This window comes from Pungitius pungitius, chromosome 16, assembly GCF_949316345.1.
Source record: "Pungitius pungitius chromosome 16, fPunPun2.1, whole genome shotgun sequence".
In the NCBI taxonomy this organism is placed as follows: Eukaryota; Metazoa; Chordata; class Actinopteri; order Perciformes; family Gasterosteidae; genus Pungitius; species Pungitius pungitius.
In genome coordinates, this window is record NC_084915.1 from 18,821,060 (window position 1) to 18,844,046 (window position 22,987).

Consider the following 22,987-nt stretch of genomic DNA (forward strand, 5'->3'; position numbering starts at 1 on the left):
TCCAGATACTTGTGGTCGTCGGGTACCTCTGAGCAGCTGTTGCTTTGGCAACCCCTTCATATACACTTCTCACCCAGTAGCTTCTGAATGTGACTTTTTCTGATGGCTCATTTAAACACTACGTACATTTACCATTTGCACACAAGGATGGATACTTATGAAGTATATACTGGAAAGTACAAACTATGCATGGGCACTATAAAGTACATTTTAAGCATGTTCACTATAAAGTACATACCAAGTACAGGCACTATGCAGTACATCCAAAATATGGGTACTATGAAATAGGTAGAACACATGGACTATACAGTACATGCCAAGTACGTACACTATACGTACTAAGTATGGCATTGTAAGTCACATAATAAATTTGGAAGTATGTGTTTACTAGTTTATACTTAATGGTGTCGATTGTTAAGACTCAAGATATTTATTGTCATGTATACAAAATTACTCTGTAAAATGAAATTGTTATATATGTCCTCCTTCCACAATTACACTTAAAGGAGAAAAATGCATAAATATATACAGATGCATGAAGCTCAATGTTGCAAATATTGAAAGTAGAGTTAAAGTACACAAACACATAAGGCTCATCCCAAAAAAGCTGGTCTTCATCAGAATCAATCACAATGTATGTTGGGTATATTTCTGTCAGGCTTGATCCTGACTTCCTCTGACATCAGAAACACCTGGTCCATGATTACTTCACCAGAGCGAGGAAGTCACAATTTTTAAGAGCATTTTTCCTCTCCATCTGCATGACCCAATGAATAATGGGAAAACGGCTGATCAGAAAGCTGATTGGCTCTTAAGATTTGACAAAAAAACTGTTTAATAGAATGTCCTTTTTTTCCTGTGTTATTGTAATATTTATTGCTCAAGAGTGTGAAGCCCTCTGATTGGCAAACAGCAATGCTCACCTGTGACTGTGTCTCTCTACCTGTACAGGTAAGAGTCCGTATCCAAACATCGCCGTGGATACCAACTTCTACAAGATGATCCAAGATGGCCGCCACATGGATAAGCCAGACTTTGCTCCAGCAGAGATGTGAGCGAGCCGATATTTAATTCAAGAAAGTCATTTTGAATCTATTGAAAATAATCGTTGCTTTGTTCTCTCAGGTATCAGCTGATGACGCTCTGCTGGAGCTTGGAGCCCACAGACAGACCGACCTTTAAGACGATTGGTCAGCTCATTAACAGGCTCCTCCCCTGCACCATTGCCTCATCGCTGCATCACGGGGAGCAGGTGAGACACCTGTAAACTGGGCCCTCAGCTTCGTCTGGCGGTGCCTGAACATCTCGTCTTTCTTGTCCACAGTTAACCTACAGAAACATAAAGGAGTGCAGAGAAGAAGAAGAGGAGGAGGAGGAGGAGGAGGAGAAGGAGGTCAGAGGAGGAAACACACTGAAGAGAGGAGAAGAGTGCGGCCAGAGAAGTGATTTAACCCTCTGCTGGTGCTAAGCAACAGTTCACCTGTATTAATCTGCTCTGACTGTGCCTTTTTTGCTCCTCAGATTACCATGACGGAAACGAAGCTGATAATGACAAGAAGGAGTCGATGATGATGAACATCTACCAGCTGTCATGATAATCTCGTCCAATAAAAACTCAGTGTCTTTGAAGATGTTCAAAAGGAAACTTTATTAACAAATGTCCTGACTATAAATGTTTGTTCTATATCAGTAAAGCAACCAAATCTATTAAGGTGAAAAAAGAGATTCAACCATTTATCACTATATTCTTTGTCTACGTTTCTGTTTTTTTGTTCAATCTTTGCCTTAAAAAACTTGTGATTAAACCAATCTATAATTATATAAATATGTGGTGCAATGTCATCAATGCTGCAGGTACGTCCAGGGGGCCGTTTCAAGTGGGAGGTTTAACAAACTCTGAGTCAAACCCTAAACTCGTAGACCTCACAGGGGGGCGGTGTCAGTTTTTACCATGATTATATGATTCATTTTATTTTACCTTGTATAGCACAGTATAGAAAATTTGCCTCAGGGGGCTTTACAGTCTCAATACGTGTGACATCCTCTGTCCAGAAACTCTCACATCGACATGGGAAAAACTCCCCCAAAAAAATAAGAGTAAAGATAAGACACCTATAGAGAGACAGAGGAGGATCCTCCCCTGGGGTGGACAGGCTGCGATGACGTATAGTATGAACAACGTAAAAGATGTACAATACATTCAATTCATCCCACAGAAATGATTCAAATCCACATATTCTCTCCTCATATGCATTCATCATCATCTCCTGCTCATCGGGCGGGGAGAAAAAATACTCAGTCAATATAAATGTAAAAAATGTGTTCTACGAGATTCTGAAGTAGTAATTGTTATATTACTATTAATGTGTTTATTGTGTGTAAATACTGTATACATACAGTAAAAACATCTACATATTACTCATCATCATAGTCTATTAACCGTTTCTATTGTTATAAAACATCTTAGCAATACTCAAGATCCCCAAAAATAATATTAGACAGCTGAGTGCAGGGTTGCAGAGCTATATTCAAGTAGTTCACGTGACAGGTGCTTGCACGGGGTGGAGCCACATGAAAGTAGATCCATTGACAGGTGTGTGCAGGGGGCGGAGCTACATAAAAGTCGATCTCCTGACATGTTTACTGCTGCTGGACTTCACACTCGGATAAACAAGACGCACAGCAGGAAGTAGTTCATGAAGGTGAGCTGATTAATCATAATCAATATTTGATCAAAACATTTCTTTGTGATTGACATTCATATGTTTAATTTTAGAACTGTTGACCGATGACTGAGTGTTGTTCTACAGCCTCTTCAATATCCCTTTTTTATTCTAACAAATAACGAATGCATTTAGAACAGCATTTATCAGAATGTTAATATCAAATTCAATACTTAAATATCATGATTATTGAATGATATGTTCATCTCAAAAGTGTTTTTCTGGTTTAAAGTGTTACCGTTTATGTTTTGTTATCTTATTAGTGTGTCAGCAGTTTAACTCAAGATAAGAGTTGGAGAACTATTGGTCAGTTTGTTAAGAGGTAAGAAGCGAGAAGAGCAGCAGCTAATACAGGTGAGTCTGTTTGTTAACCAGAAGCTAACAGTTGATTGATTGATCGATTGATTGATCAGGTGTTACGGTCGTCACTATGAAGAGAGCTCCGTCCTCTCTGGAGTTCAGCCTCGCCGGCGTGTCTTTACTGCTACTCGCCTGCTGCGTCGGACTGATTGTAGTTTCGTGGTTTAGCCTCAAGCTGGAAGGTAAACATAGTTCCGGATAAACTAATTGGGTGTCAGGAGACATTATTAATCATGATATTGATGTTGTTGTTGTATGTGTTTTGAGGTTCCGTGACAACGACAGTGCTGACCGGTCGAATGTTGATCACAGAGGGAGCTGTTTTCTCAGATGAACTGAAAAACTCCAGCAGTCTGAGGTTTAAATCTTTGGCTTACGATGTCCAACAGCAGGTGAGAGCCTTTATTTTGAAAAAAAGGTAATTTTTATTGTGAAAGACAGCAAAGAAAAAACCTTTAGTGTTGATCACTATTCATGTGTTATAATGAGATGTTACCCAATTTAACAGTCTGTTACTGTCGTGATTTTACAGTGTACACTCTACGTATGAATACAACTCTTGTTACAGTTATATCCGAATATGATCATCATCTCTTTAAGTTCTTTTTAAAGTCACCTGATCCCTGTCTTCTGATTGGTCAACAGGTATCGAAGGCGTTCACTCACAGTGATCTCGCACTGGTTTTCAAGTCGTGTGAGGTTTTGTACTTCAGGTCAGATATCTGATCAATAATCAAATGACTGATTAGTTTCATTCCAAAAGGGCTGGTCCTCTCCTCTTTATATTGATTATCAATCGTAGCCATGGAAATGTATATAGTATAGTATATAGTGTAGAAATACATATTGATATATCAATATATGAGGCTATAGCTATGAGGACATTTAGATATGAGGACATTTAGATATAGATCATATACATGGAATGTATTTGGTTCATAGCCATGGGAATATATATCAAACCGATTCAACAAATTAAAGTTTGGATGAATCTGTCCATTGGCTGATTTTTTAAATATTCCTTTATGTGTTTTTCTGCAGCCTGGGAAGTGTGGTGGTGAACTTTGACCTTTCATTCAACCAGCTGATTGATGTGAAGGACGCAGAGCAGCAGCTGTGGGCTGGGCTTCAGGAGAGTGGAGCCGTAGAATTGGTGATTGACAGGGACAGCATCTGGATCACAGGTCAGTTGCAGGTCACGGGAACAGTGAGGCCGATGTGAGGTCACAGGAGAACTGTGGGGTCACTGTGGGGTCACTTCTAGGTGACAATGGGAACTGTGAGGTTGCAATGAGCTCACTGAGGTGTTATTACAGTTTTTCTCAGTCCCTTTAGTGCATTTCTCAGATTAGAATTGAAATTCTCAAATCTACCTGTTCAAGCTTCACATCTTTGGGTCCCTTGTGCAAACCAAAATGCAGTTTCTCATTCCTTTGAGCAAGTTGCAAATGCTTTGGTAAATCCATGCAGATGACTGCACAATTCTTTGCTGTTTATTATCAATTGCTTATGTCAAGTTGATCAAAATGTATTATCTGTTGAATAATCTCACCCACCACAACATTTAGGCATTAGTTCATCACATAGGTCTTTACATGCAAAATTGTTGGACAGGTTATAATAATATTCCAAGAATATATCTATACATTTCTCCCAGATGAATCTTGACTTTCTCTAATGAAGGTGCATCTCATGAACCATCAACTTGCAAGTATATATATGGCCGCAGCACAGCACAATGTTAAAATGTCTGACAATGGAAGGACAAGGATTTGGACAGAGTCAACAGCCAGAGAGAAGAGGAAGAGGAGTTGGGAGGCAAAACAGAGGAAGAGGCGGATAGAGTCTGAGGACATATGCGTGTTGATGAGATAAGAGCCACACTTGTGAACACATTATGGGCCAAACAATCCACAGCGTCTTGTCCTCCTTTAAACATCTCATCCCTGAACATCAGAGGGTCACATTGGACATGTCAAAGTACGTAATAGTTTGGGTCCATCGCTCCATCATCAGTGGTTTGCTGATGGAGATCCTCTCACTCTCCTAAACCCCAAGGACCTGTTCTCAGTAGCGATGGAACGTATATGACCACAAGCCACATACCCCCCCCCCAACCCCCCCATGCAGCGTGTGATGACATCACAGCAGAGGCGGTATGAGACACTGTAAAAGATTCTTTCCACGCTGCATCGCCAGAGAAGATGAGAACGTGAGGCCCAACGGACAGGAGCATCAGGATGTGTAGGGAGACTAGTTCCTACCGCGCTGCATGTACAGCTTCATTGCATTTTAACCCATGGTCTACATTTTCCCTGGGGAGCACAGAACAGAACCTCCAGAGGACACTGTTCTACTGACAGCATGACTAAGCAATTTGACTTTCTGATCCATACAGAATGACACAAGAACTTGTCATTTTGATTACTTTTGAGAGATGAACTAAGGATTTTGAGAAAGACTGACTTCTCCTGGTAATGCATTGAGTTTTTCGATTTGTTGAGAAATGCATGTACTGTTTTCCAATTGTCTAGGATGATACAAGAAATGTACCAAAGAAACTGAGAAAAACGGTAAAACATATCAATATAGTGGATCAATAGTTCAATTCAATTTTTTTGTTGTATAACCCAAAATTGCAAATAACAAATTTGCCTCAGAGGGCTTTACAATCTTTACACATCTGACATTCTCAGGAAACACTCCCCCCCAAAAAATGACAACCCTTCCATGGGGAAAAAAGGGAAGAAACCTTAGTGAGAACGTTGGAGGAGGATCCCTCAATGAGGATGGACAGACTACAATGGATGTCATGTGTACAGAATAAACAACGTAAAAGATGTACAATAGTTCAGTTCAGTTCATATGACAGCGATGATTCAAACAATTGTGAGTAGTAGGCCAGGTGTACGGCAGGACCACTGCATGGACAACCACCATCAGATAGAACCACCATCACATACAATCTCCATCAGATTGAACCTCGATCAGATAGAACTATCATTAGATAGAACCTCTATCACATAGAACCACTATCAGATGGAACCACCGTCAGGTAGAACCACCAGCACATAGAACCAACATCCACAGAAGGCTGTGGGGAGGGAATATGCAAAGATTTTAAGAAAGCAGTAAGAGTAACGTTATTAAAATTACAATGATGCTGATGATTGCTGTAGTAGGTGTCAGCAGGGCCAAGTCAGTAGGCAGGAACAGGGTCCAGATTGAACCATGATCAATGGAAACCTGTGAGGCAAGAAATCACAAATATTCTGTGGAAGAAACAAAGTTAGTGAAGCGCATTAATGTTTACAGTAATAGAAATGGGAATATCAATGGTGTTAGAAGGTGTCCGTGGGCCAGGCAGGAGTCAGGACCAGGGTTCAAACGGAAACACCATCTACGGAGACCTGCCAAGCGAGAAAGCAAAAAAAACTGAGGGGAAGAAGCTGAATTAATGAGACATTAAATTCTTGGTTTCTCTGGTTTCTGTCAAAGTCATATTTCAATTTGTTTATTGTAGAGAAACAAACCGAGACAACGGCTGAAACAACAAGTATCTCCCCTCCAACAGGTGAGAAGGCTATATTTAAACTGTTCAAACTCTACCTGAAATGTCCTGTATTTCAAAAAAAAATAAGAAATTGAGCTGTATTTTAATTCTTTAAAAAAGCTCACTCAAAATGTTCTTCATTTACAACATCTTAATGAAAAACTTTAAACTTGTTTAACAGCTGCAAGAACAAGTGTTTTGCCTTCAACAGGTGAGAACCTCTATATAATCTCTAATTAAAGTTGCTATTTCTCTTTTAACTTTCTATTTTAACTGTGCAAACTGTCTTTAAATTGTATTATTATTTAAAATTTATTAAAAATGTATTATAAATCAATTAATTTTATTTACTTTAAATAGCAGCTACAGCCTCAACAGGTAATAAAACACTTGCATCTATACTATTTAAACTTTAGTTAAACTATTTCAACCCTTGAAACCCTAACTTTATATATTATATATAAATATTATATTTTCATATTAATCTCATCTAACAGAACTGTGTCCTCCTGATCACACAACGTGTGCCAATCAATCAATGTGTGTCCTGATCGATCGGCTCTGTGACGGAGTCCAAGACTGTCCAGATGCTTCAGATGAGGACGCAACTCTGTGTGGTTAGTGATGATGTCAGTGATAACTCAATGGTGTAGATCATGTCAGTGATGATGACACTGGTGATGTCAGTGTTGATGATGTCAGTTATAATGTAAGAGGATAGTGGTGATGATATACAAAATGATAATGTCACATTTCATTCATGTTAAATTATTCCCCGTTCAGTCGAAGTGGGTAGTATCTGGCCTGAACCAGAGATGAGTTTGACACCCCTGATATATTATATATAATCCTGATCTGCATTTCTATCAGATACTGTACTTCTCTCTGCGCCTCATCTCATCATAGTAAAACCATGTAATGTACTGGTGCATATATTACATTTATATTACATTTATTATATAGTACATATATAATGTCTTCAATGTATCATATATTTTTGTTGTAGTACTTCTGTATATCTATAACTCAAAATCGATTACATATTTAACTATCGCTCTGTCCCTGTCTCTGTTTCCCTGTCTCTTTGTCGGTCTGTCTCTCTAGCAACCGCGTGTGATGGGCAGTTTGTTCTCAGCGGTCTGAATGGTTCTTTTTGTTCATCAAATGTCTCCATAACGCACAACACCAAAGGTTTCTGTCGCTGGATCGTCAGGTACAAAACACGATATACACACTGTGCACACCAATGCACACACTGCACGTATGGTATAAAAACACATTTTCAGAATCAAGTAGTCGCTTGTTGATTTTTAAACTTTCTGTCTAATTATGAATCTTGTTTTTCAGGTTAAATCCAGGATTATCTGTTGAGATCAAATTTCATCACTTTGAAGCAGAAGAAAATATTAACGTTCTGAAACTCTACGAAAACATTGGAGCAGAAAAACAGCTGAGAGGTAATCATACACTGACACACACAAACACTATAAAATGCACTCACACTTGATAGGTATACACAGACACACAGACACATGCAACTGTGTCTATCTGTCTCTGTGTATTACAGTTCTCATTTGCTATGGTACATTTGTCAAATCATCCTCGACATTTCCTCAAAATCTTTAGTTTGTTTCTCAAAAGTAAATATCTGTGTCAATTAACATGTCCGTGCCATCAGAATGACAAGTCCTAATGCGTTATGTGGGAGATCTGCTGTGATGTCATCACACGCTGCATACATGCAGCCAGAGGGGTCATCTGTGTGTGAATCTTTTTTGTGTGTAATATTAGTATGTTGTTATACAGTAACAGATAGTCACACATCATTCCACTCACAGGGTTTCCCCTTTATCCCCACAAAAATTAAATGTACAAATAGACAGCATTTCCAGAGTTATTACCCTTTTTATCATGGGTGTGCCATTTTTAGAGTAGAGGCCAAAAAAGAGGCCAAATAGAGCTAAATGTTTTGGGGGTGAGACTATTCAACAGAGACCCATTATGATACAGTTTGATCAACATCACATGAGCACTTGATAATGTAGGAAACAGCAGAGATTTGTACATAACAATTTACATGGATGTACCAAAGCATTTGCAACTTGTTTGAAGAAAACGAGGAACTGCTTTTTTGATGTGCACACAATGACACAATGATGTGAACAGGTAGTTTTGAGAATTTAAATTCTAATCTGAGAAATGTAAGCGACTGAGAAAAAACTGTAAGCACCTGACCAAAAAGTCTTTAATGTGATTGGCAGCTGAGCTCTCAGGCTCCACCCCCCCACAGACTGTGTGGCTTCTGACCGACCAATCAACTGTAGAGTTTATCTCTGATGACGTCAACAATCTCTCCGGGTTCAAAGCCTCATACAGAGCCGCTAACCTCTCCAACCTCTCTAGTAACACTTATAAATAAATTAAAATGTGTTTATACAACTGTGATGTGTGGTACTGTACCCAACCTTTGTCTGCGTGTACGTGTCATCAGACCAGGAGAAGCTGACCTGTACTTTTGAGCGGGGCATGTGTTTCTGGAGGCAGCAGCAGGACGAGGATGATGGAGACTGGATCCGAACCAGCATTTCCACCTTTCCTCCACTGAGCGGGCCGAGTGTTGACCACACGCTAAACAACAGCTCCGGTGAGAGTTTACGATAATGTCAGGAAACACTGATGTCATGAGCAATGCTGTCATGGGACGAAGGTGTCATGAAACAATAATGTCAAGTTGCGATGATAGACATGGGACCAAAGTCTTATGAAGCGAAAGTGTCATTGAACGATGGTGGCGATGGAACAAGGATCTTATGGGATGATGGTCTCAAGGAACGATGATGTCATGGGATAATGGTGACACGGAACAATGATAACATAAAACAATGGTGTCTTGAAACAATGGTGTCATATGACAATGATGGCAGGTAATAATAGTGTCATGGAACGTTGGTGTAATGGAACAATGATTTCATGGGACGATGGTGACACAGAACGATGATGACATGAAACAATGGGGTCATTGAATAATGTGTTCATGGAACGATAGTGTCATTGAGTGATGGTGTCAGTGGAACGATGTCATGGAACGAAGATGACATGAAACAATGATAACATGAAACGATGTTGTCATGGAAAGATGATTTCATGAAACAATGGAGTCATTAATGCACATGTGCATGATGCCTATATAACATTTATTTACATTTGTGCGTATTTATATATATATATATATTAGTGCTGGGCACATTAACACATTATAAATGCGTTAACGTGCAATCCGGAAGTATCTCATTACTGAAGTATATGAGTCTGAAGTACTACGAGTCTGAAGTACTACGAGCCTGAATTACTACTTCCCAGAAGTAGTACGAGCCTGAAGCACCACTTAAAGTGTTACACAGCACTGTCAGCCCACTGCGAAGTGCCGGAGAACTGCAGACAAACCAACACAAGAATGAAGCCTCCTGAGAATCGCACTAAATCCCCAATATAAACGGTAACGGCGTTACAACTAAGCACCAACTGTTGCTCTCACTGACAACGTGCAGGTTCATGATGCGTTGACACCAAAAGCAAAGCGAATTATTTGTGCGGGTAGATTCCATGCAAAGTCAATGCACAGACTGTCTGGTTGCGAATGAGGTAAATTGAATTCTCTGAATGGGAAAGACGGGAAAAAGTGAAAAAAGAGCAAAGTGAATAAATTGCCCGATGTTGTCGCGAAAGCCAATCGGCATTTGAGATGCTCCGCTCGTCATCACCGCCGTCCTGCTGTCACAGCGTGAATACACTTCATGAAACAGCCGCTCACTGGAGACACACAGCCAGCTGAGACTGAACGCCTGTAAGTCAGTTTGTGTCTAACCAAGAGACACCGGCACCGAGACAACACAACAGGTCATCAGACCGGCTGCTGGTCAGCCTAAAGCCGGCATGCTGTGTGCGGCGACAGTTGATGTCTTGAACCCAAACACAACACCGTTTGCAGTTCCGATGTTTGTATAATTCACACAACAAATAAAGAGCAGAAATAGTGGTTATTTATTTATTGCCATGGATCGGATACAATAACGGATATAAGCCACGTCCCCTTTCAGGCGCGAATGCAGTGAAAAAAGTTTATGCGTTTTCAGAGAAACGCAGTCGGCCGCAAGAGCCCCTTGCCCCTTTTCAACCACCTTGCGTGCTTGCGTCCATCGCCTAATTTTTCTAGACTTGCGTCAAAGACTATGCAAGCTCATACAGCCCACAAGGCTGCGATTGGTCTGCTAACTACATCCTTTCCGGAGTCTCACATTTCTGATTTCATAGCATAATTCCGCCATTATTAAAACAATTTTTTTTTACGAGAGAATAAATCTGTTTGAAGAGTTTTGTCAGAAGAAATCCGTAAATATGACCACTGATACAACCCGTCATTGGCAGACTATAAGGGCGTTCGGATGGCCTCCAATTCATGGAGGGAGAGCTTCGTAAACGTTGGTTTGCTGGTCGAGGGGTGGACAAGTTGTGGAGGAGAATACGGGACAAATATGAGGCAATGAAAAGCAGCAGTAGCGAGAGTCTCTCATAAATAATTGAACAAACCAACGACTTCCACACACAAAGACCTCTCTCTCTAGGTAGTATTCAACAAAAACGTTACTCCACCTAGTGTTCTGGAGGTGAATGGCTTTGCAACCAGAACCATGAATTGAAACGAGTCCGTCATCACAAGACGCAACACAGGCACAAACGCAGACGCATGCATGGCAAAGATTCACTTTGCGTTTGGTGTGAACGCAGCATTACACAGCAGTCAGAACCTAAATGACCTGTCTTAGAAACTGGCTCGGTGCAGAGGAGTAATACTTTGTTAAGTTGGAAAGATGGATAAAAAAGTAGACGTTAAAAGTGAATTTAGTCATTGTGTAACGGCTCAACCTGCATTACTGAAAATGTTTTTTTTTTCTTTGCCTAAGATTCAAAGGAAATCCAGTCTTTAGAGACTAGAAAGTTATTTTTTTGCCACTTTTACCTCATTTTAACAGGGACCCTTGCTACTGAAATTACGCTACCAAGTTTTCTCTGGTACCTGTTCAGAAAAGAAAAACATTTATATCCTTATTTTTGCAGTTTCTCAAAAGCATGGAATACAAATGTTTTTAATGTATAGTTGAATTTTGCACACAATGTGATTAATCGCTGTTAATCACAGAAAATCCATTTATATATATACATACATAAACATATATATATATATATATATAAGGTTTACAAATATAATAACACACTAACACAACCTTAACAATTTCTGCTTAATAATGCATAATTCATGAAAGTACCACAGAATATGATCGTTGCACCCTTATTGACAGGGTTCTACATGGTCACTCCTCTAAGTCCCGGCCAATGGCTTAAGAGCTTCAGGATGCACAGCCTTCGTCTCTCTGCTCAACCTCAGCTCATGTGTCTGAGCTTCTGGTAAACGAATATGTTATAGATTTATAGTAGAGCAGGGCCCTGTTTCTCGTACGTAGTCCAACTAAGTTGATCAAAGGTCCCATTATCCAGCTCAAATTAACGAGATGATTTACATCAGGTTATCTCGGTTCCCTGAAGGCGGATCCACGCTCAAACTGTCGTTGTTTTTCAAAGTGTTGCTATGGTGATTCACCCAAACCTGCTTCGGGGAACCGAAAAGCCTGATCTATGTCATCTCATCCTGAAAATGATCCCGCTAACTCAGTTAGCCACGTACGAGGAACAAAACCCAGCAGTGGATGATAATAGAATGATAACAATAACAATAATAATAGTAATAATAACAATGATAATAATATTAATAACGGTACTAATGATAGAGTATTAATAATACTGATACCAATGATGATGATAATAATAACAATAACCATCATAACAATAAAAAATAGAGAAATAACAATGATAGTTTGTCTAGTGTTTTCAGATCATATTGACTTAAGGAAGCATCTTTAAGATGAATAATTGACTGTCCAGGTACCACATGTTCGGAGAGGACGTCCACCGTCTCAGGGTATTGTTGTCTGGACCTCCTGTAATTGTGGTGATGCAAAAAGATGGTAACTATGGTGACAACTGGAACTACGGCCAGGTGACCCTCAACCTGACAACAGAGACAGTGGTGGGTGACATTTTTTAATTCTTTATTATATAGTCGGGTCAGGTGATCAAAAATAATCACTCACTCAATCAGCTTTGCAGGTTGTGTTTGAAGGGCTCAAAAAAGGAGGGCTGAGGAACGACATTGCTATAGATGACATCACACTGACCTCTAATCCTTGTGGTCCAGGCCCCCCAGAACCAACCAATGTACCTCCTCCAACAACCGCCCCCCCAATACCAGGTAAAACATAGACCACTCACCTATACAGCATGCAATGTAAGTCGCTGTGGATATGAACATCATCTAAATGATATGTACGGTAATGTAATCCAAGAAAGACAAGGTCAGCGGTCTTACACAGGTAAGAAAATGACCAGGCCCATACATAGATAGGGCGCAGACCACACCCCTATGTAGGTAGTACACATTACACACCCCTATATAGGTAAGAGAAAGACCACGCCCCTAAACAAGCAGTACGCTGATCACTCTACCATACAAATAAGACACAGACCACGCTCCTATACTGCTAGGACACCAACAGGGCCTCTATACTAGTAATAATAATAATAATCAAGATCACACCCCTATACCACACACGATGACCCTACACAGATACTATAATAGTAAGACACAGACCATTCCACAAAACATTAAAGAAGAAGATGTGATTGGTTCCCTCTGCTCTGCCTCTGCTTTGACTGGTCCAGCTGACTGTGGAGGACCCTTTGACCTCTGGGAGCCAAACTCTACCTTCAGCTCACCAAATTATCCACAGTCCTACGGGGACATGGCTCATTGTGAGTACAAATGTTTTTTTTAACAAGGTTCATTGACAACCATGAAAACCTCTGAAACAGTAAAACACCTGTTCAGACGAGGGGTCCGTTTGAAGAAGCGAGTTTAGTGTAAACTCAGTTTGTTCACCATGAGAGGAGGGAAACTCTGGATTGTCTGTTTCATAAAGGGAGGTAACTAAAGCTCAGGGTCAGTCGCTATGGTAACTTAGCATGTGAAGCTCACCTGGTCGGGAGCAGGTGTTCTTCTTTCACAGGCTCATCCCCCTGACAGCAGCCAGCCAATGAGACAACATGCTTTCATTTCCTCATTCATTCATACTTATGCATATTTTAGCAGTTTCCGGACGATAGCCCTGAACCCAAACGCACAACTCACTCGACAAGGTTCCAAAAAAGATCAAAGTGTCAGAATGGGATGCTGGTGCAGGCGGAAGGAAGGACTCAAACGCAGGAGTTCCAGACGTGCTATTTTTTCCAAAACATAAGACTCATCAAACAGACGAACGTGCACCAACGGCAACTGATGTAGACAATGACGCGACAAGGGACAACAGGCACACAGGGCTTAAATACACAAGGGAGGTGCAGGTGATTGGACACAGGTGGAAGCAATCAGGCAATCACAGGACAGGAAGTGAAGCTCACCCAGAGACACGAGACACAAGAAAGCTACAAAATAAGACAAGCAGACCCAAACCGTGACACAAAAATTATTGAAACAAAAAAGGGCAAGAGCCGCTGAAATGAAAATCCCTCGTGGGCGAGGAAAAACCTATACTAAATCTAGGAACAAAAATACATCTATAACATAAACAGTGGGCTGAGAACGAGGAGTCAAACAGAAAGCAGCAGAAATGAAAGCACACTGTCTCATTGGCTGACTGCTGTCAGAGGGAGGAGCCTGTGAAAGAAGCTCATTTATTGAAGAACACCTGCTCCCGACCAGGTTAGATTCACAGGCTCAGTTGCCGTAGAGACTGAATAACAGGTTTAGGTACCTCCCTTGCTGAAACAGACAAACCAGAGTTTCCCTCATCTCAGAGTGAACAAACTCTGAGTTTACACTAACCACGCTTCTTTAAACGGACCCCATATGTTTTCAAACCCACTTCCCATTACCCACGATGTCTGCTGCTGCAGGTGTGTGGACTCTGCACACCCTCGAGGGTCGAAACATACAGCTCAACTTCCTCGACTTTGATGTTGAATCAACCTATGACATTGTTGAGGTGCGAAATGGGGCGGGGCCAAACTCCTACCTACTTGGTAAGGTTATGTCTTACCCATGATCCTTTGCAGTTTCCCCAGGAGTATTCATGTGCACTTGACCGCTTTGCTTCAGGTATCAATGTGTTTGTAACTTGTTCCAGCTGTCCTCACTGGGGGCACAGGCCCGGCCCACGAGTTGTTCTCAACAACCAATCAGATGACAGTCCGGTTCTTTACAGACATCTCAGGTAGCGGCCGGGGATTCAGAGCCAACTTCACCTCGGGGATCAACCTGGGGTCACCAGGTGAGCTCAGGGTTAGAAGTAATTTGCTGTAAATACCACTCACATTTCTCACAGTATTATTGAATTGGTTTGTGGTTAGCTGCGTGTGCAGTCAGTCAGTTCCAGTGTTGGACAGGACATTGTATCCATGGTAACGCTAAATGTGACGGTGAGGTCGACTGTCCCGACGGCTCTGATGAGGCAGAGTGCGGTGAGTCCACACAGGGGTCCCGATGATCAATACCTGGGATTAATCAGTTTACCTGTATGGTTCCTATTAAATCAATGTATGTATGTGTGTGTGTGTGTGTGTTTCAGTTGTGTGGCAGGTGAACAGTTCGAGACGTCTCCAGTTTCAACTTATTTCCTCACTGCTCACAGTATGTGCTGACACCTGGAACCCTCACCTATCTGTCTTCACCTGTCAGTACCTGGGATACAGGTAACTTTCACCTGTCTGTCTTCACCTGTCAGTACCTGTGATACAGGTAACTTTCACCTGTCTGTCTTCACCTGTCAGTACCTGGGATACAGGTAACATTCACCTATCTGTCTTCACCTGTCAGTACCTGTGATACAGGTAACTTTCACCTGTCTGTCTTCACCTGCCAGTACCTGGGATACAGGTTACTCACATCTGTTGGTCTTCTCTGATAAAGAGAAGCATAGTTTCTATTTATTGATCCTGACTCTGTGCAGTTCGGGTGAATCCAGACTCCTGCCAGCTCAGCCTGAAGATCCACCATTTGCAACCATCCAGATCTCAAGCAACGGGTCACTAGAAACCAGTACCAGGTACTGAAGACAAGAACGTGGACCTGAACTAGACCAATCCAAACCAAAACCGTGACCTAACCCACAACCAGACCGCAAGGAATAAACCATAAACAGATCTATGGAGCCTAATCCGGGTCAAGAGTTTTGATCATATGAAAACCTGAAAGTTTAAGTTTTGTTGTTGATCATTGAAAAATAAAACAATGTATTCAAAATAAAAATAAGTGGACTAAAAGTATTTTGGGGTTGAATATAGTTTTGACTCAGTTTGTTTTATTTGACACTTTTTTTCCATTTATATATTTTGATATTGGCTGCATTATATTTTTCAGTTTATGTTTTCAGATTCAAAACTTATATTTTCAAGTTTCAGATCTTTTTTTAACATTCAGACGTTTGACCCTAATATGGCGTAGGGCAGTGGTTCTCAACTGGTCTGGCTCCGGGACCCACCATCACCCCTTAATGACGCCAACTGAAAACATGGACGGACGAGCCGGCAAAAAAACCGACACTCCGCTGCATTAGAAAAAGTCCCTTCAAAATAAAATCACATGGAATTTTTTTAATTTTTATTTTCCCATGCAACGGCCCGCGACCCACTAAAAACGGTTGAGAACCACTGGCGTAGGGGCATCAACTGAGAGGGGAAACTTTCCAAACTTTTGACCTGGATTTGGCTCCATACAGATCCAGCAGAAAAAGTGAGAACACCTGAGTTTAATGAATAGAATGTAATAGACTGTTTTGTTTTTACAGTGAAACCTGCATCAGTGGGGAAGTGATCTCTCTCACCTGTGACAATCGACGTGAGTAAACAAAGCGGTTTAACAACACACCTTTACTAGACCGTTAAACCAGGGGTCAGTTTCAAGTAGGAGATTTAACGAAATGACTGGAAATGATTCCAGTCTTCAGCATCTATATTGCTCGTACAGGACGGGAGAGTGGTGAACTAATCCAGTCATCTCATCACGTGACATTAGGGCGGGGGAAAATCTTCTTGTAAATAAATGATTCCAGTCTTCAGCATCTATAGCGCTCGTACAGGACGTCATTGCAATGTAAAAACGGGTCTTTGTGATCTTGGAGAACCTATAAAACGGTAATCTAACTGATGTCGCTCCTTCATCAATGAGGAGCAGTTTCCACATATGAACAAAATAAGATCCTGTTACGTTAAAGACTAAAGTGTCTTCTGGAACATGGACGTCCTTTTCTGGACAATCCTGTTGATGAAGAAGAAGTTTTACTTCACAGGGTGTTAAATGTCGGGAGAAAATATTGAGCCCCGACTAGATATATTGTCATTTGCAGATAACTACTTGTTTGAAAGCTATCGTTTTTCTTCACAGTCCATCCAGTATGTCGATAACCTCACCCGTATTTCAAGCCTGTGTGTAGTGTACATTAAATATTAAGCGTTGACCCTGTCTTTTGCTGCAGTAGTGTGTTGCTTTGTTTCTAATCACGGTTCAAACTCCGTACGCTTGCATTAATATTTCCAGCTCAACAGGGGGGACGTATGCCGACTGATTTTTTGTGGTGGTTGCCATGGTAACTCATATCATGGCTCCATTCATGCTGCCTTCAGTGCACACGCTCAACTCTGAGTCAAACTACTCCGAGTTGATTGACTCTAAACAGCTGTTCTGAACCCAAAACTTTTGGGTTGAGTTTGTTAAACCTTCTACTTGAAATGGACCCCTGATCTCATGAACACTGATTGTTAGAACAACACACACTTGTACTCATGAATATCGATCTTTTTAGCTTGTGGTATTCAGGTCGTGACTAATGAGTCGAAGGACATGGACGAATCAGCAAAGAGGAAACCAGGTGAAGGAAATCACTGCTGTCAGTTATGATCTGACCTGTTAATCGGATCCTGACTGTAGTTTGGTTTACACCTGCTAGGTGAGGTGTGGGTGGTCGGGGGGGTGGACGCTGTGAAGGGGGCGTGGCCATGGATTGTGTCTCTACAGTGGAGGGGTCGTCATGTGTGCGGAGCCTCAGTACTCGGACGTGATTGGCTCCTGACCGCTGCTCATTGTGTCTATGGGTGAGGGAACACAAATACTTTATAAATATTCTGAGGGTCAGTATATATCTACCTATAACAGTTGTTTATAACTCAGCTCTTCCGAGTACATTTTCTGGTCTGTGAATTTAACACATTTAATTAAAATCTCAAATTTAAGCCTAAAGTTCTATTTGAAGGAAAAAAGTATATCCACCATATAAAGAAATGTACAAATTCTCTTTGTTATATTTAACATCCAACAAAAATATTTCCTTTTCCTTCCGTTGTCCATATCTGATTTCATTGTCTAGAGACGTTAATAAATAAAGATATTATATTGATTAAATTGAGCAGGAATGTCAAATATTGAAGCATTCATGTAAAGTATAGTACGTGTAAGGACTGTCAATAGATTCAATTAAATTAACTAATTGAATTGAATTAATTAATCGCGATTGCTGTTGTATTTTTGTTTTTCTTCTAAAGACTAAATCTTCAAGTAATGAGTAATCACTTTAGAAAATGTTTATTTTAGACACTGTTCTTAAATTGTTAATGTTATTTTAAACACAAATCTACACACATTTGAACACCTCAGAGGCAGAATTCCACCTGATGGAACATGTTGAACTGGCAGCTCTTCCTGCTGTCCTCGTGCACTTTGCTCTCAACTCTCCATCATTTGACGTGTTTGAAGTGCCATCAATGTCCCCACATTTAGCCAGGAGAATTTCCTAATCACTGTCTTTTAGGGACACAGTGGTGGTCCTCTGCAGACTGTGTGCCGCACAGGGTAGATGTTGAGATCCAATTACCCTAGCTTAACAGCTAGCTTGGCCTAGCGGTGCTTTAAGTGGTCCGTTTGCCACTCGCCCCCCTTCTGTTTGACACGTGGAGAAGTTCGTCTGCACACTTCTCCACTGTATGTCGCACCTCTGTGTGTTTTACTTCCAATGCAAAAAGCTCTCTCCATCTTTTAACTACTGTCTTACTCTCTTGTGTCTAACTGACTGCAAGACCACAAGTAAATAAACAATTGTAAAACGCGTTATAATACTTCATTGCAATAATCTTAGCCACATTCAACGCATTGATTAACACATTCATGTTGACAGTCCTAGTATATATACAGTAATTTTATATTATCTAGGTTCTGCTGACCTTCTCCTTTAATTGAGCTAAGAAAAAATAGGAACAGAAATTCAGACCTACACAATAAAGATAAGATCTAGTTATATATTTCATTTTCATTGCGTATGATATCATCTCATAGTAATTTGTACTTCTTGTGTATGTTGATAAACTACTGATGATTGTGATGTTTTCCTCAGGAAGAACCTCCACCTTCAGTCCTGGTCGGCTGTTTTCGGTCTTCACTCTCAAAGTGACGTGAACTCTTTGGAGGTTCAGACGAGACAAGTTGATCGCATCCGGATCCACAGACATTACAACAAAGAGACTAAGCAGGCAGACATCGCTATGATGCACCTTCAGCAGCCAATCAGCTTCTCTCGTGCGTAACAGCAAACATCAGCCGGGTCAACTCTGGGTTCATGAGTAACAATAATAATACATATAATTATATTCAAAATAATGATAAAGATTTTAAATAGATGTCTTCTGCAGGGTTCGTCCAGCCACTGTGTTTACCTGATGAAGGTCAAGAGTTCACAGCTGGAACCAGATGTTTGATTGCAGGCTGGGGTCGAACCTCTGAGCAGGGTGAGAGACTTATAAGTACTATGAGTAATACACACTACCTGTACTTTACTATTTACAATGCATAATAGACCCTATTTGCAGCATACTACACATAATACACATAATGTATAATTTACTAAACTCTACATAATACCAAATATATATGTACTGTAATAAACTATCCACGATAGACACTAAGTATACTGTATTCTATACTAAAGACTATATACTACAAGAGACTATACTGTATATATACTATACATTATACAGTATATGTCCCTCTCACCGCCTGTCTGTCGTTTTTTTATCTCTTTACCAGGTGATCTCCCTGATGTTCTCCAGGAGACAAATGTTCCTCTGCTGGTCCAGGATCAGTGTCAGCTTCAGTTACCTGAATACAACATCACCTCCAGCATGCTGTGTGCCGGATACCCAGGGGGGGGGGTAGACTCCTGTCAGGTACATAACAACTTCCCTCTATATTACAGTCTGGTATTTCACTACCTGGACTCATGTGAACTCTACAGTCCGCTTACATTCACTATTACACCCTGGCTAACAAATGTCAGGTTCGTCACCACCGAGGCGAGGGATGGGTGTCGTTCGGGGGGTTTCGATACCGGTGCTAAACGGTGCTTGAACCAATATTTTGTTTTTTTAAAAGCACAACACAGTCATTTACGACAAAGAAGAGAGGTTTTTTGTATTGCCAAGGCAAATTCTTTTCTAACAATCGAACAATAAATTAATGCTTACAAAACAATAATAAATAAATTTAAAAAACACTTGGCTTTAAACTACAGCTTTGACCTTTTCACATTCCAACTATAAACATTATATTAATGGTTTACAGTTTACAGTGAAAAGACTCTGTTTCCCCTGGAAGTGTATTTATTATTTCATTGAAATTGGGGGAATATTAATCATTTCATTTAAGATTTATGCTCATTGTGCCAGAACTATAAATATGTAACTTTGAAAAGCATTTGATTGACTCCTTGTTTCTCTCGATGTATTGACGCCATGCTTGCAGCAGGTGCCACACAGACGAGCTACCTGAGGCACGAGAGCGTATAGTTTTCTACCGCGTGACAGAATTTATGTTTGTATATTCAGTTAATGCTTTACTGCGTAAAATTAAGACAAAAAGAATCAAACGATCTGCTGTGGAGTAACATGTCTGCAGCTACATGGCTCAATACGGCTCAATGAAAGACCAAAAGATCACCGCTACAACCTTGGTTTAATAGTCCGACGGGGGGGGGGGGGGGCGCATGCTCTGTGTCCGCTGGTCAGCATGCTCACCTGTGTAGGCGCATGTGTCTGTGTGTGTCCATCAGGGCAGTAGTGCCATGCGCAGCAAAAACACTTCCAGACTTAAATAACGAAGGGAAACACTAACTTAAATAATTATAAATAGAAGGTAGTTGGTGTTGTGTTTTAAAAATAAAGTAACTTCGAACAGACGAACGAACAGAAGACATTTTGGAAAAGTTACAATCAAAAGCATTTAATAAAAGAAAAGGTGTTGTGCTAAAAATAACTCAACAGGCCACAGGGCAGCCCATTGATTACCCATAGTGCCTGTCTGCTGCTTCTACCAATGAATTCCTAGAACAATGGGTCCTACAGATCAGTAAAGGGATGAAAGGCAGTTTGTCTCCTGGTAAACTCAATGTAACTTGGATTTTGAATGTGTCTCGGTGAATGTCAGTTGTGCTTTAAGGTATTACATACATTCATTTGACGTGTTGGTTACATTACATTGAGTACAATCATAGCTGTGCATTGCTATTATTCTATTGTTTTGAGTTTCAAAATGACAGTGGTATTTTGGTCTAATTTATGAACAGGATCATCAGTTTTCTGTAGCTAAACAAGCGGTGGGCTGCTGCGAGAATGGAGTGTGTAAATAAAGTTTTTCAATCGGCCGAGGCACAGAAAGCTAGCACCAAAACCAGCGTTTTTCAGTACGGTACGTACCGGTCGTATAGGAACCAGTACCAATATGGCATCGGTTCTCGGTACACAACCCTAACCAAGACTCACCTGCACTGTAGAGTCCACCCACCTTCCCTCATGTACCCAGGGTACCTAGGGAATCATACTCGGATATGGTGGGTCTCGACTGACTCACCTGGATTCCACCTTCATTTCATTGTTATACACTGGGTATTGAGTGTCAGGTTTTTCACCACCTGAACACACCTGGACTGTACAGTCCACACACCTTCCCTTATATGTCCAGGTTACACAGGGTGGGAATCCTGTGACCTCAACTTGATCTATTTGCTGTCTTTCCTTCTGTCTATCAACAACATGATTGCCTGTGGTCATATTGGGTCATGAATCCTAAATCGTTCTTCCTCCAAAGGTCCGCCCTTTTTTTGTTGTTGTGGTTGGTACATGAAGTTGTTGTAAGTAAACATGTTTGTTTCAGGGCGACTCTGGAGGTCCTTTGATATGGGAGGACAACGGACACTGGACTCTGATTGGTGAGAGACACACACACACACACACACACACAGTATGATGCCGATGTGTTATAGTTGGTTCCCTGACAGGGGTGATATCATTTGGAGTCGGCTGTGGACGTCCTCAGAGACCAGGAGTCTACACACGAGTCTCTGCCTTCAGCTCCTGGATCGCCCAGACTAGACGCTCCTCCTCTTCTTCCTCATCTTCCTGTTGCTAATCCTCATCTTCATCTTTCTCTTCTTTTCTTCCTCCTCCTTTAAGGAGATGGATAGATTTTCAGGGTAAAGCTTTTATTTAAATTCACTAGAGGTATTGATGATAATATTTAACATAATAAGTATTTCAAAAATTTAAATCATTTGTTGAAAGAATATTTGTAATTTTGTAAATTTATAAATTTAAAAGACTTTTAGAGATGATATTAAATTATCTTTAGAAAGAAGACGTATTAATAGAAATCAAAATCAATGCAGTATCATTAAATTGTTACATTAAGTAGTTTGTATCCCAATAATAATGAATGATCATTTTAAAGCTGTAAATAAATTTGATTGTATAAAATAAACAACATTTATTTTCTTATTCCTAATGGTCTTCCCCCATCAAAGAGAGGTGAGGGAACTGAGTTCCAGTACAGGTTAAAGCTGGGGTCCCCACACTTTCATGGTCATGGCGATCTTACTGGTTTTTACCTTACTGGAGTCAGCCGGGGTTGCTTTGGAATGAAATGAAATGTGTCCGTTAGTAAGCAATGATCGCTCCTTACCATTAGCATTACTTTCGGTCATCTCCCGTGCTAGACCACGCATGCGACTGGTACTATACATACATACAATGGTCGATAGCGACCTATACCACATTTGGGTTAAAGCACATGAAGGGTTGTTAAACCATCAACAATAATTTCGATGATATTCTAATACCATTTATGAAAGTATGTACAATTTTCCTGTCA

At 40.6% G+C, this 22,987-nt stretch overlaps 2 protein-coding genes across 4 annotated transcripts in view; both read left to right on the forward strand.

Annotated features, from left to right (window-relative positions):
* Positions 1-1,819, forward strand: part of csf1rb (colony stimulating factor 1 receptor, b) — a 28,318-nt gene extending 26,499 nt beyond the window's left edge. For all 3 annotated transcript variants that reach the window (XM_062558019.1, XM_037467727.2, XM_037467728.2), the window contains 4 exons: positions 952-1,051; positions 1,126-1,252; positions 1,325-1,442; positions 1,522-1,819. In XM_062558019.1, the coding sequence (XP_062414003.1) occupies positions 952-1,051; positions 1,126-1,252; positions 1,325-1,442; positions 1,522-1,595 (419 nt within the window). In that variant the 3' untranslated portion in view covers positions 1,596-1,819. The remainder of the gene's footprint in view (positions 1-951; positions 1,052-1,125; positions 1,253-1,324; positions 1,443-1,521) is intronic.
* An 842-nt stretch (positions 1,820-2,661) lies between these two features.
* On the forward strand, positions 2,662-22,678 carry tmprss15 (transmembrane serine protease 15). Its single transcript, XM_037468386.2, has 29 exons — positions 2,662-2,702; positions 2,987-3,045; positions 3,137-3,265; positions 3,351-3,475; positions 3,729-3,796; positions 4,125-4,267; positions 6,607-6,657; positions 7,134-7,253; positions 7,741-7,849; positions 7,984-8,093; positions 8,898-9,038; positions 9,128-9,280; positions 11,994-12,099; positions 12,634-12,778; positions 12,859-13,000; positions 13,471-13,560; positions 14,701-14,826; positions 14,931-15,074; positions 15,154-15,264; positions 15,372-15,495; positions 15,753-15,848; positions 16,590-16,639; positions 17,604-17,669; positions 17,748-17,892; positions 19,185-19,366; positions 19,480-19,575; positions 19,874-20,013; positions 21,995-22,049; positions 22,119-22,678. Exons 3-29 carry the CDS (start codon positions 3,154-3,156, stop codon positions 22,247-22,249), a joined length of 3,081 nt encoding a protein of 1,026 aa, XP_037324283.2. The 5' UTR covers positions 2,662-2,702; positions 2,987-3,045; positions 3,137-3,153; the 3' UTR covers positions 22,250-22,678.
* The last annotated feature ends 309 nt before the right edge of the window (positions 22,679-22,987 follow it).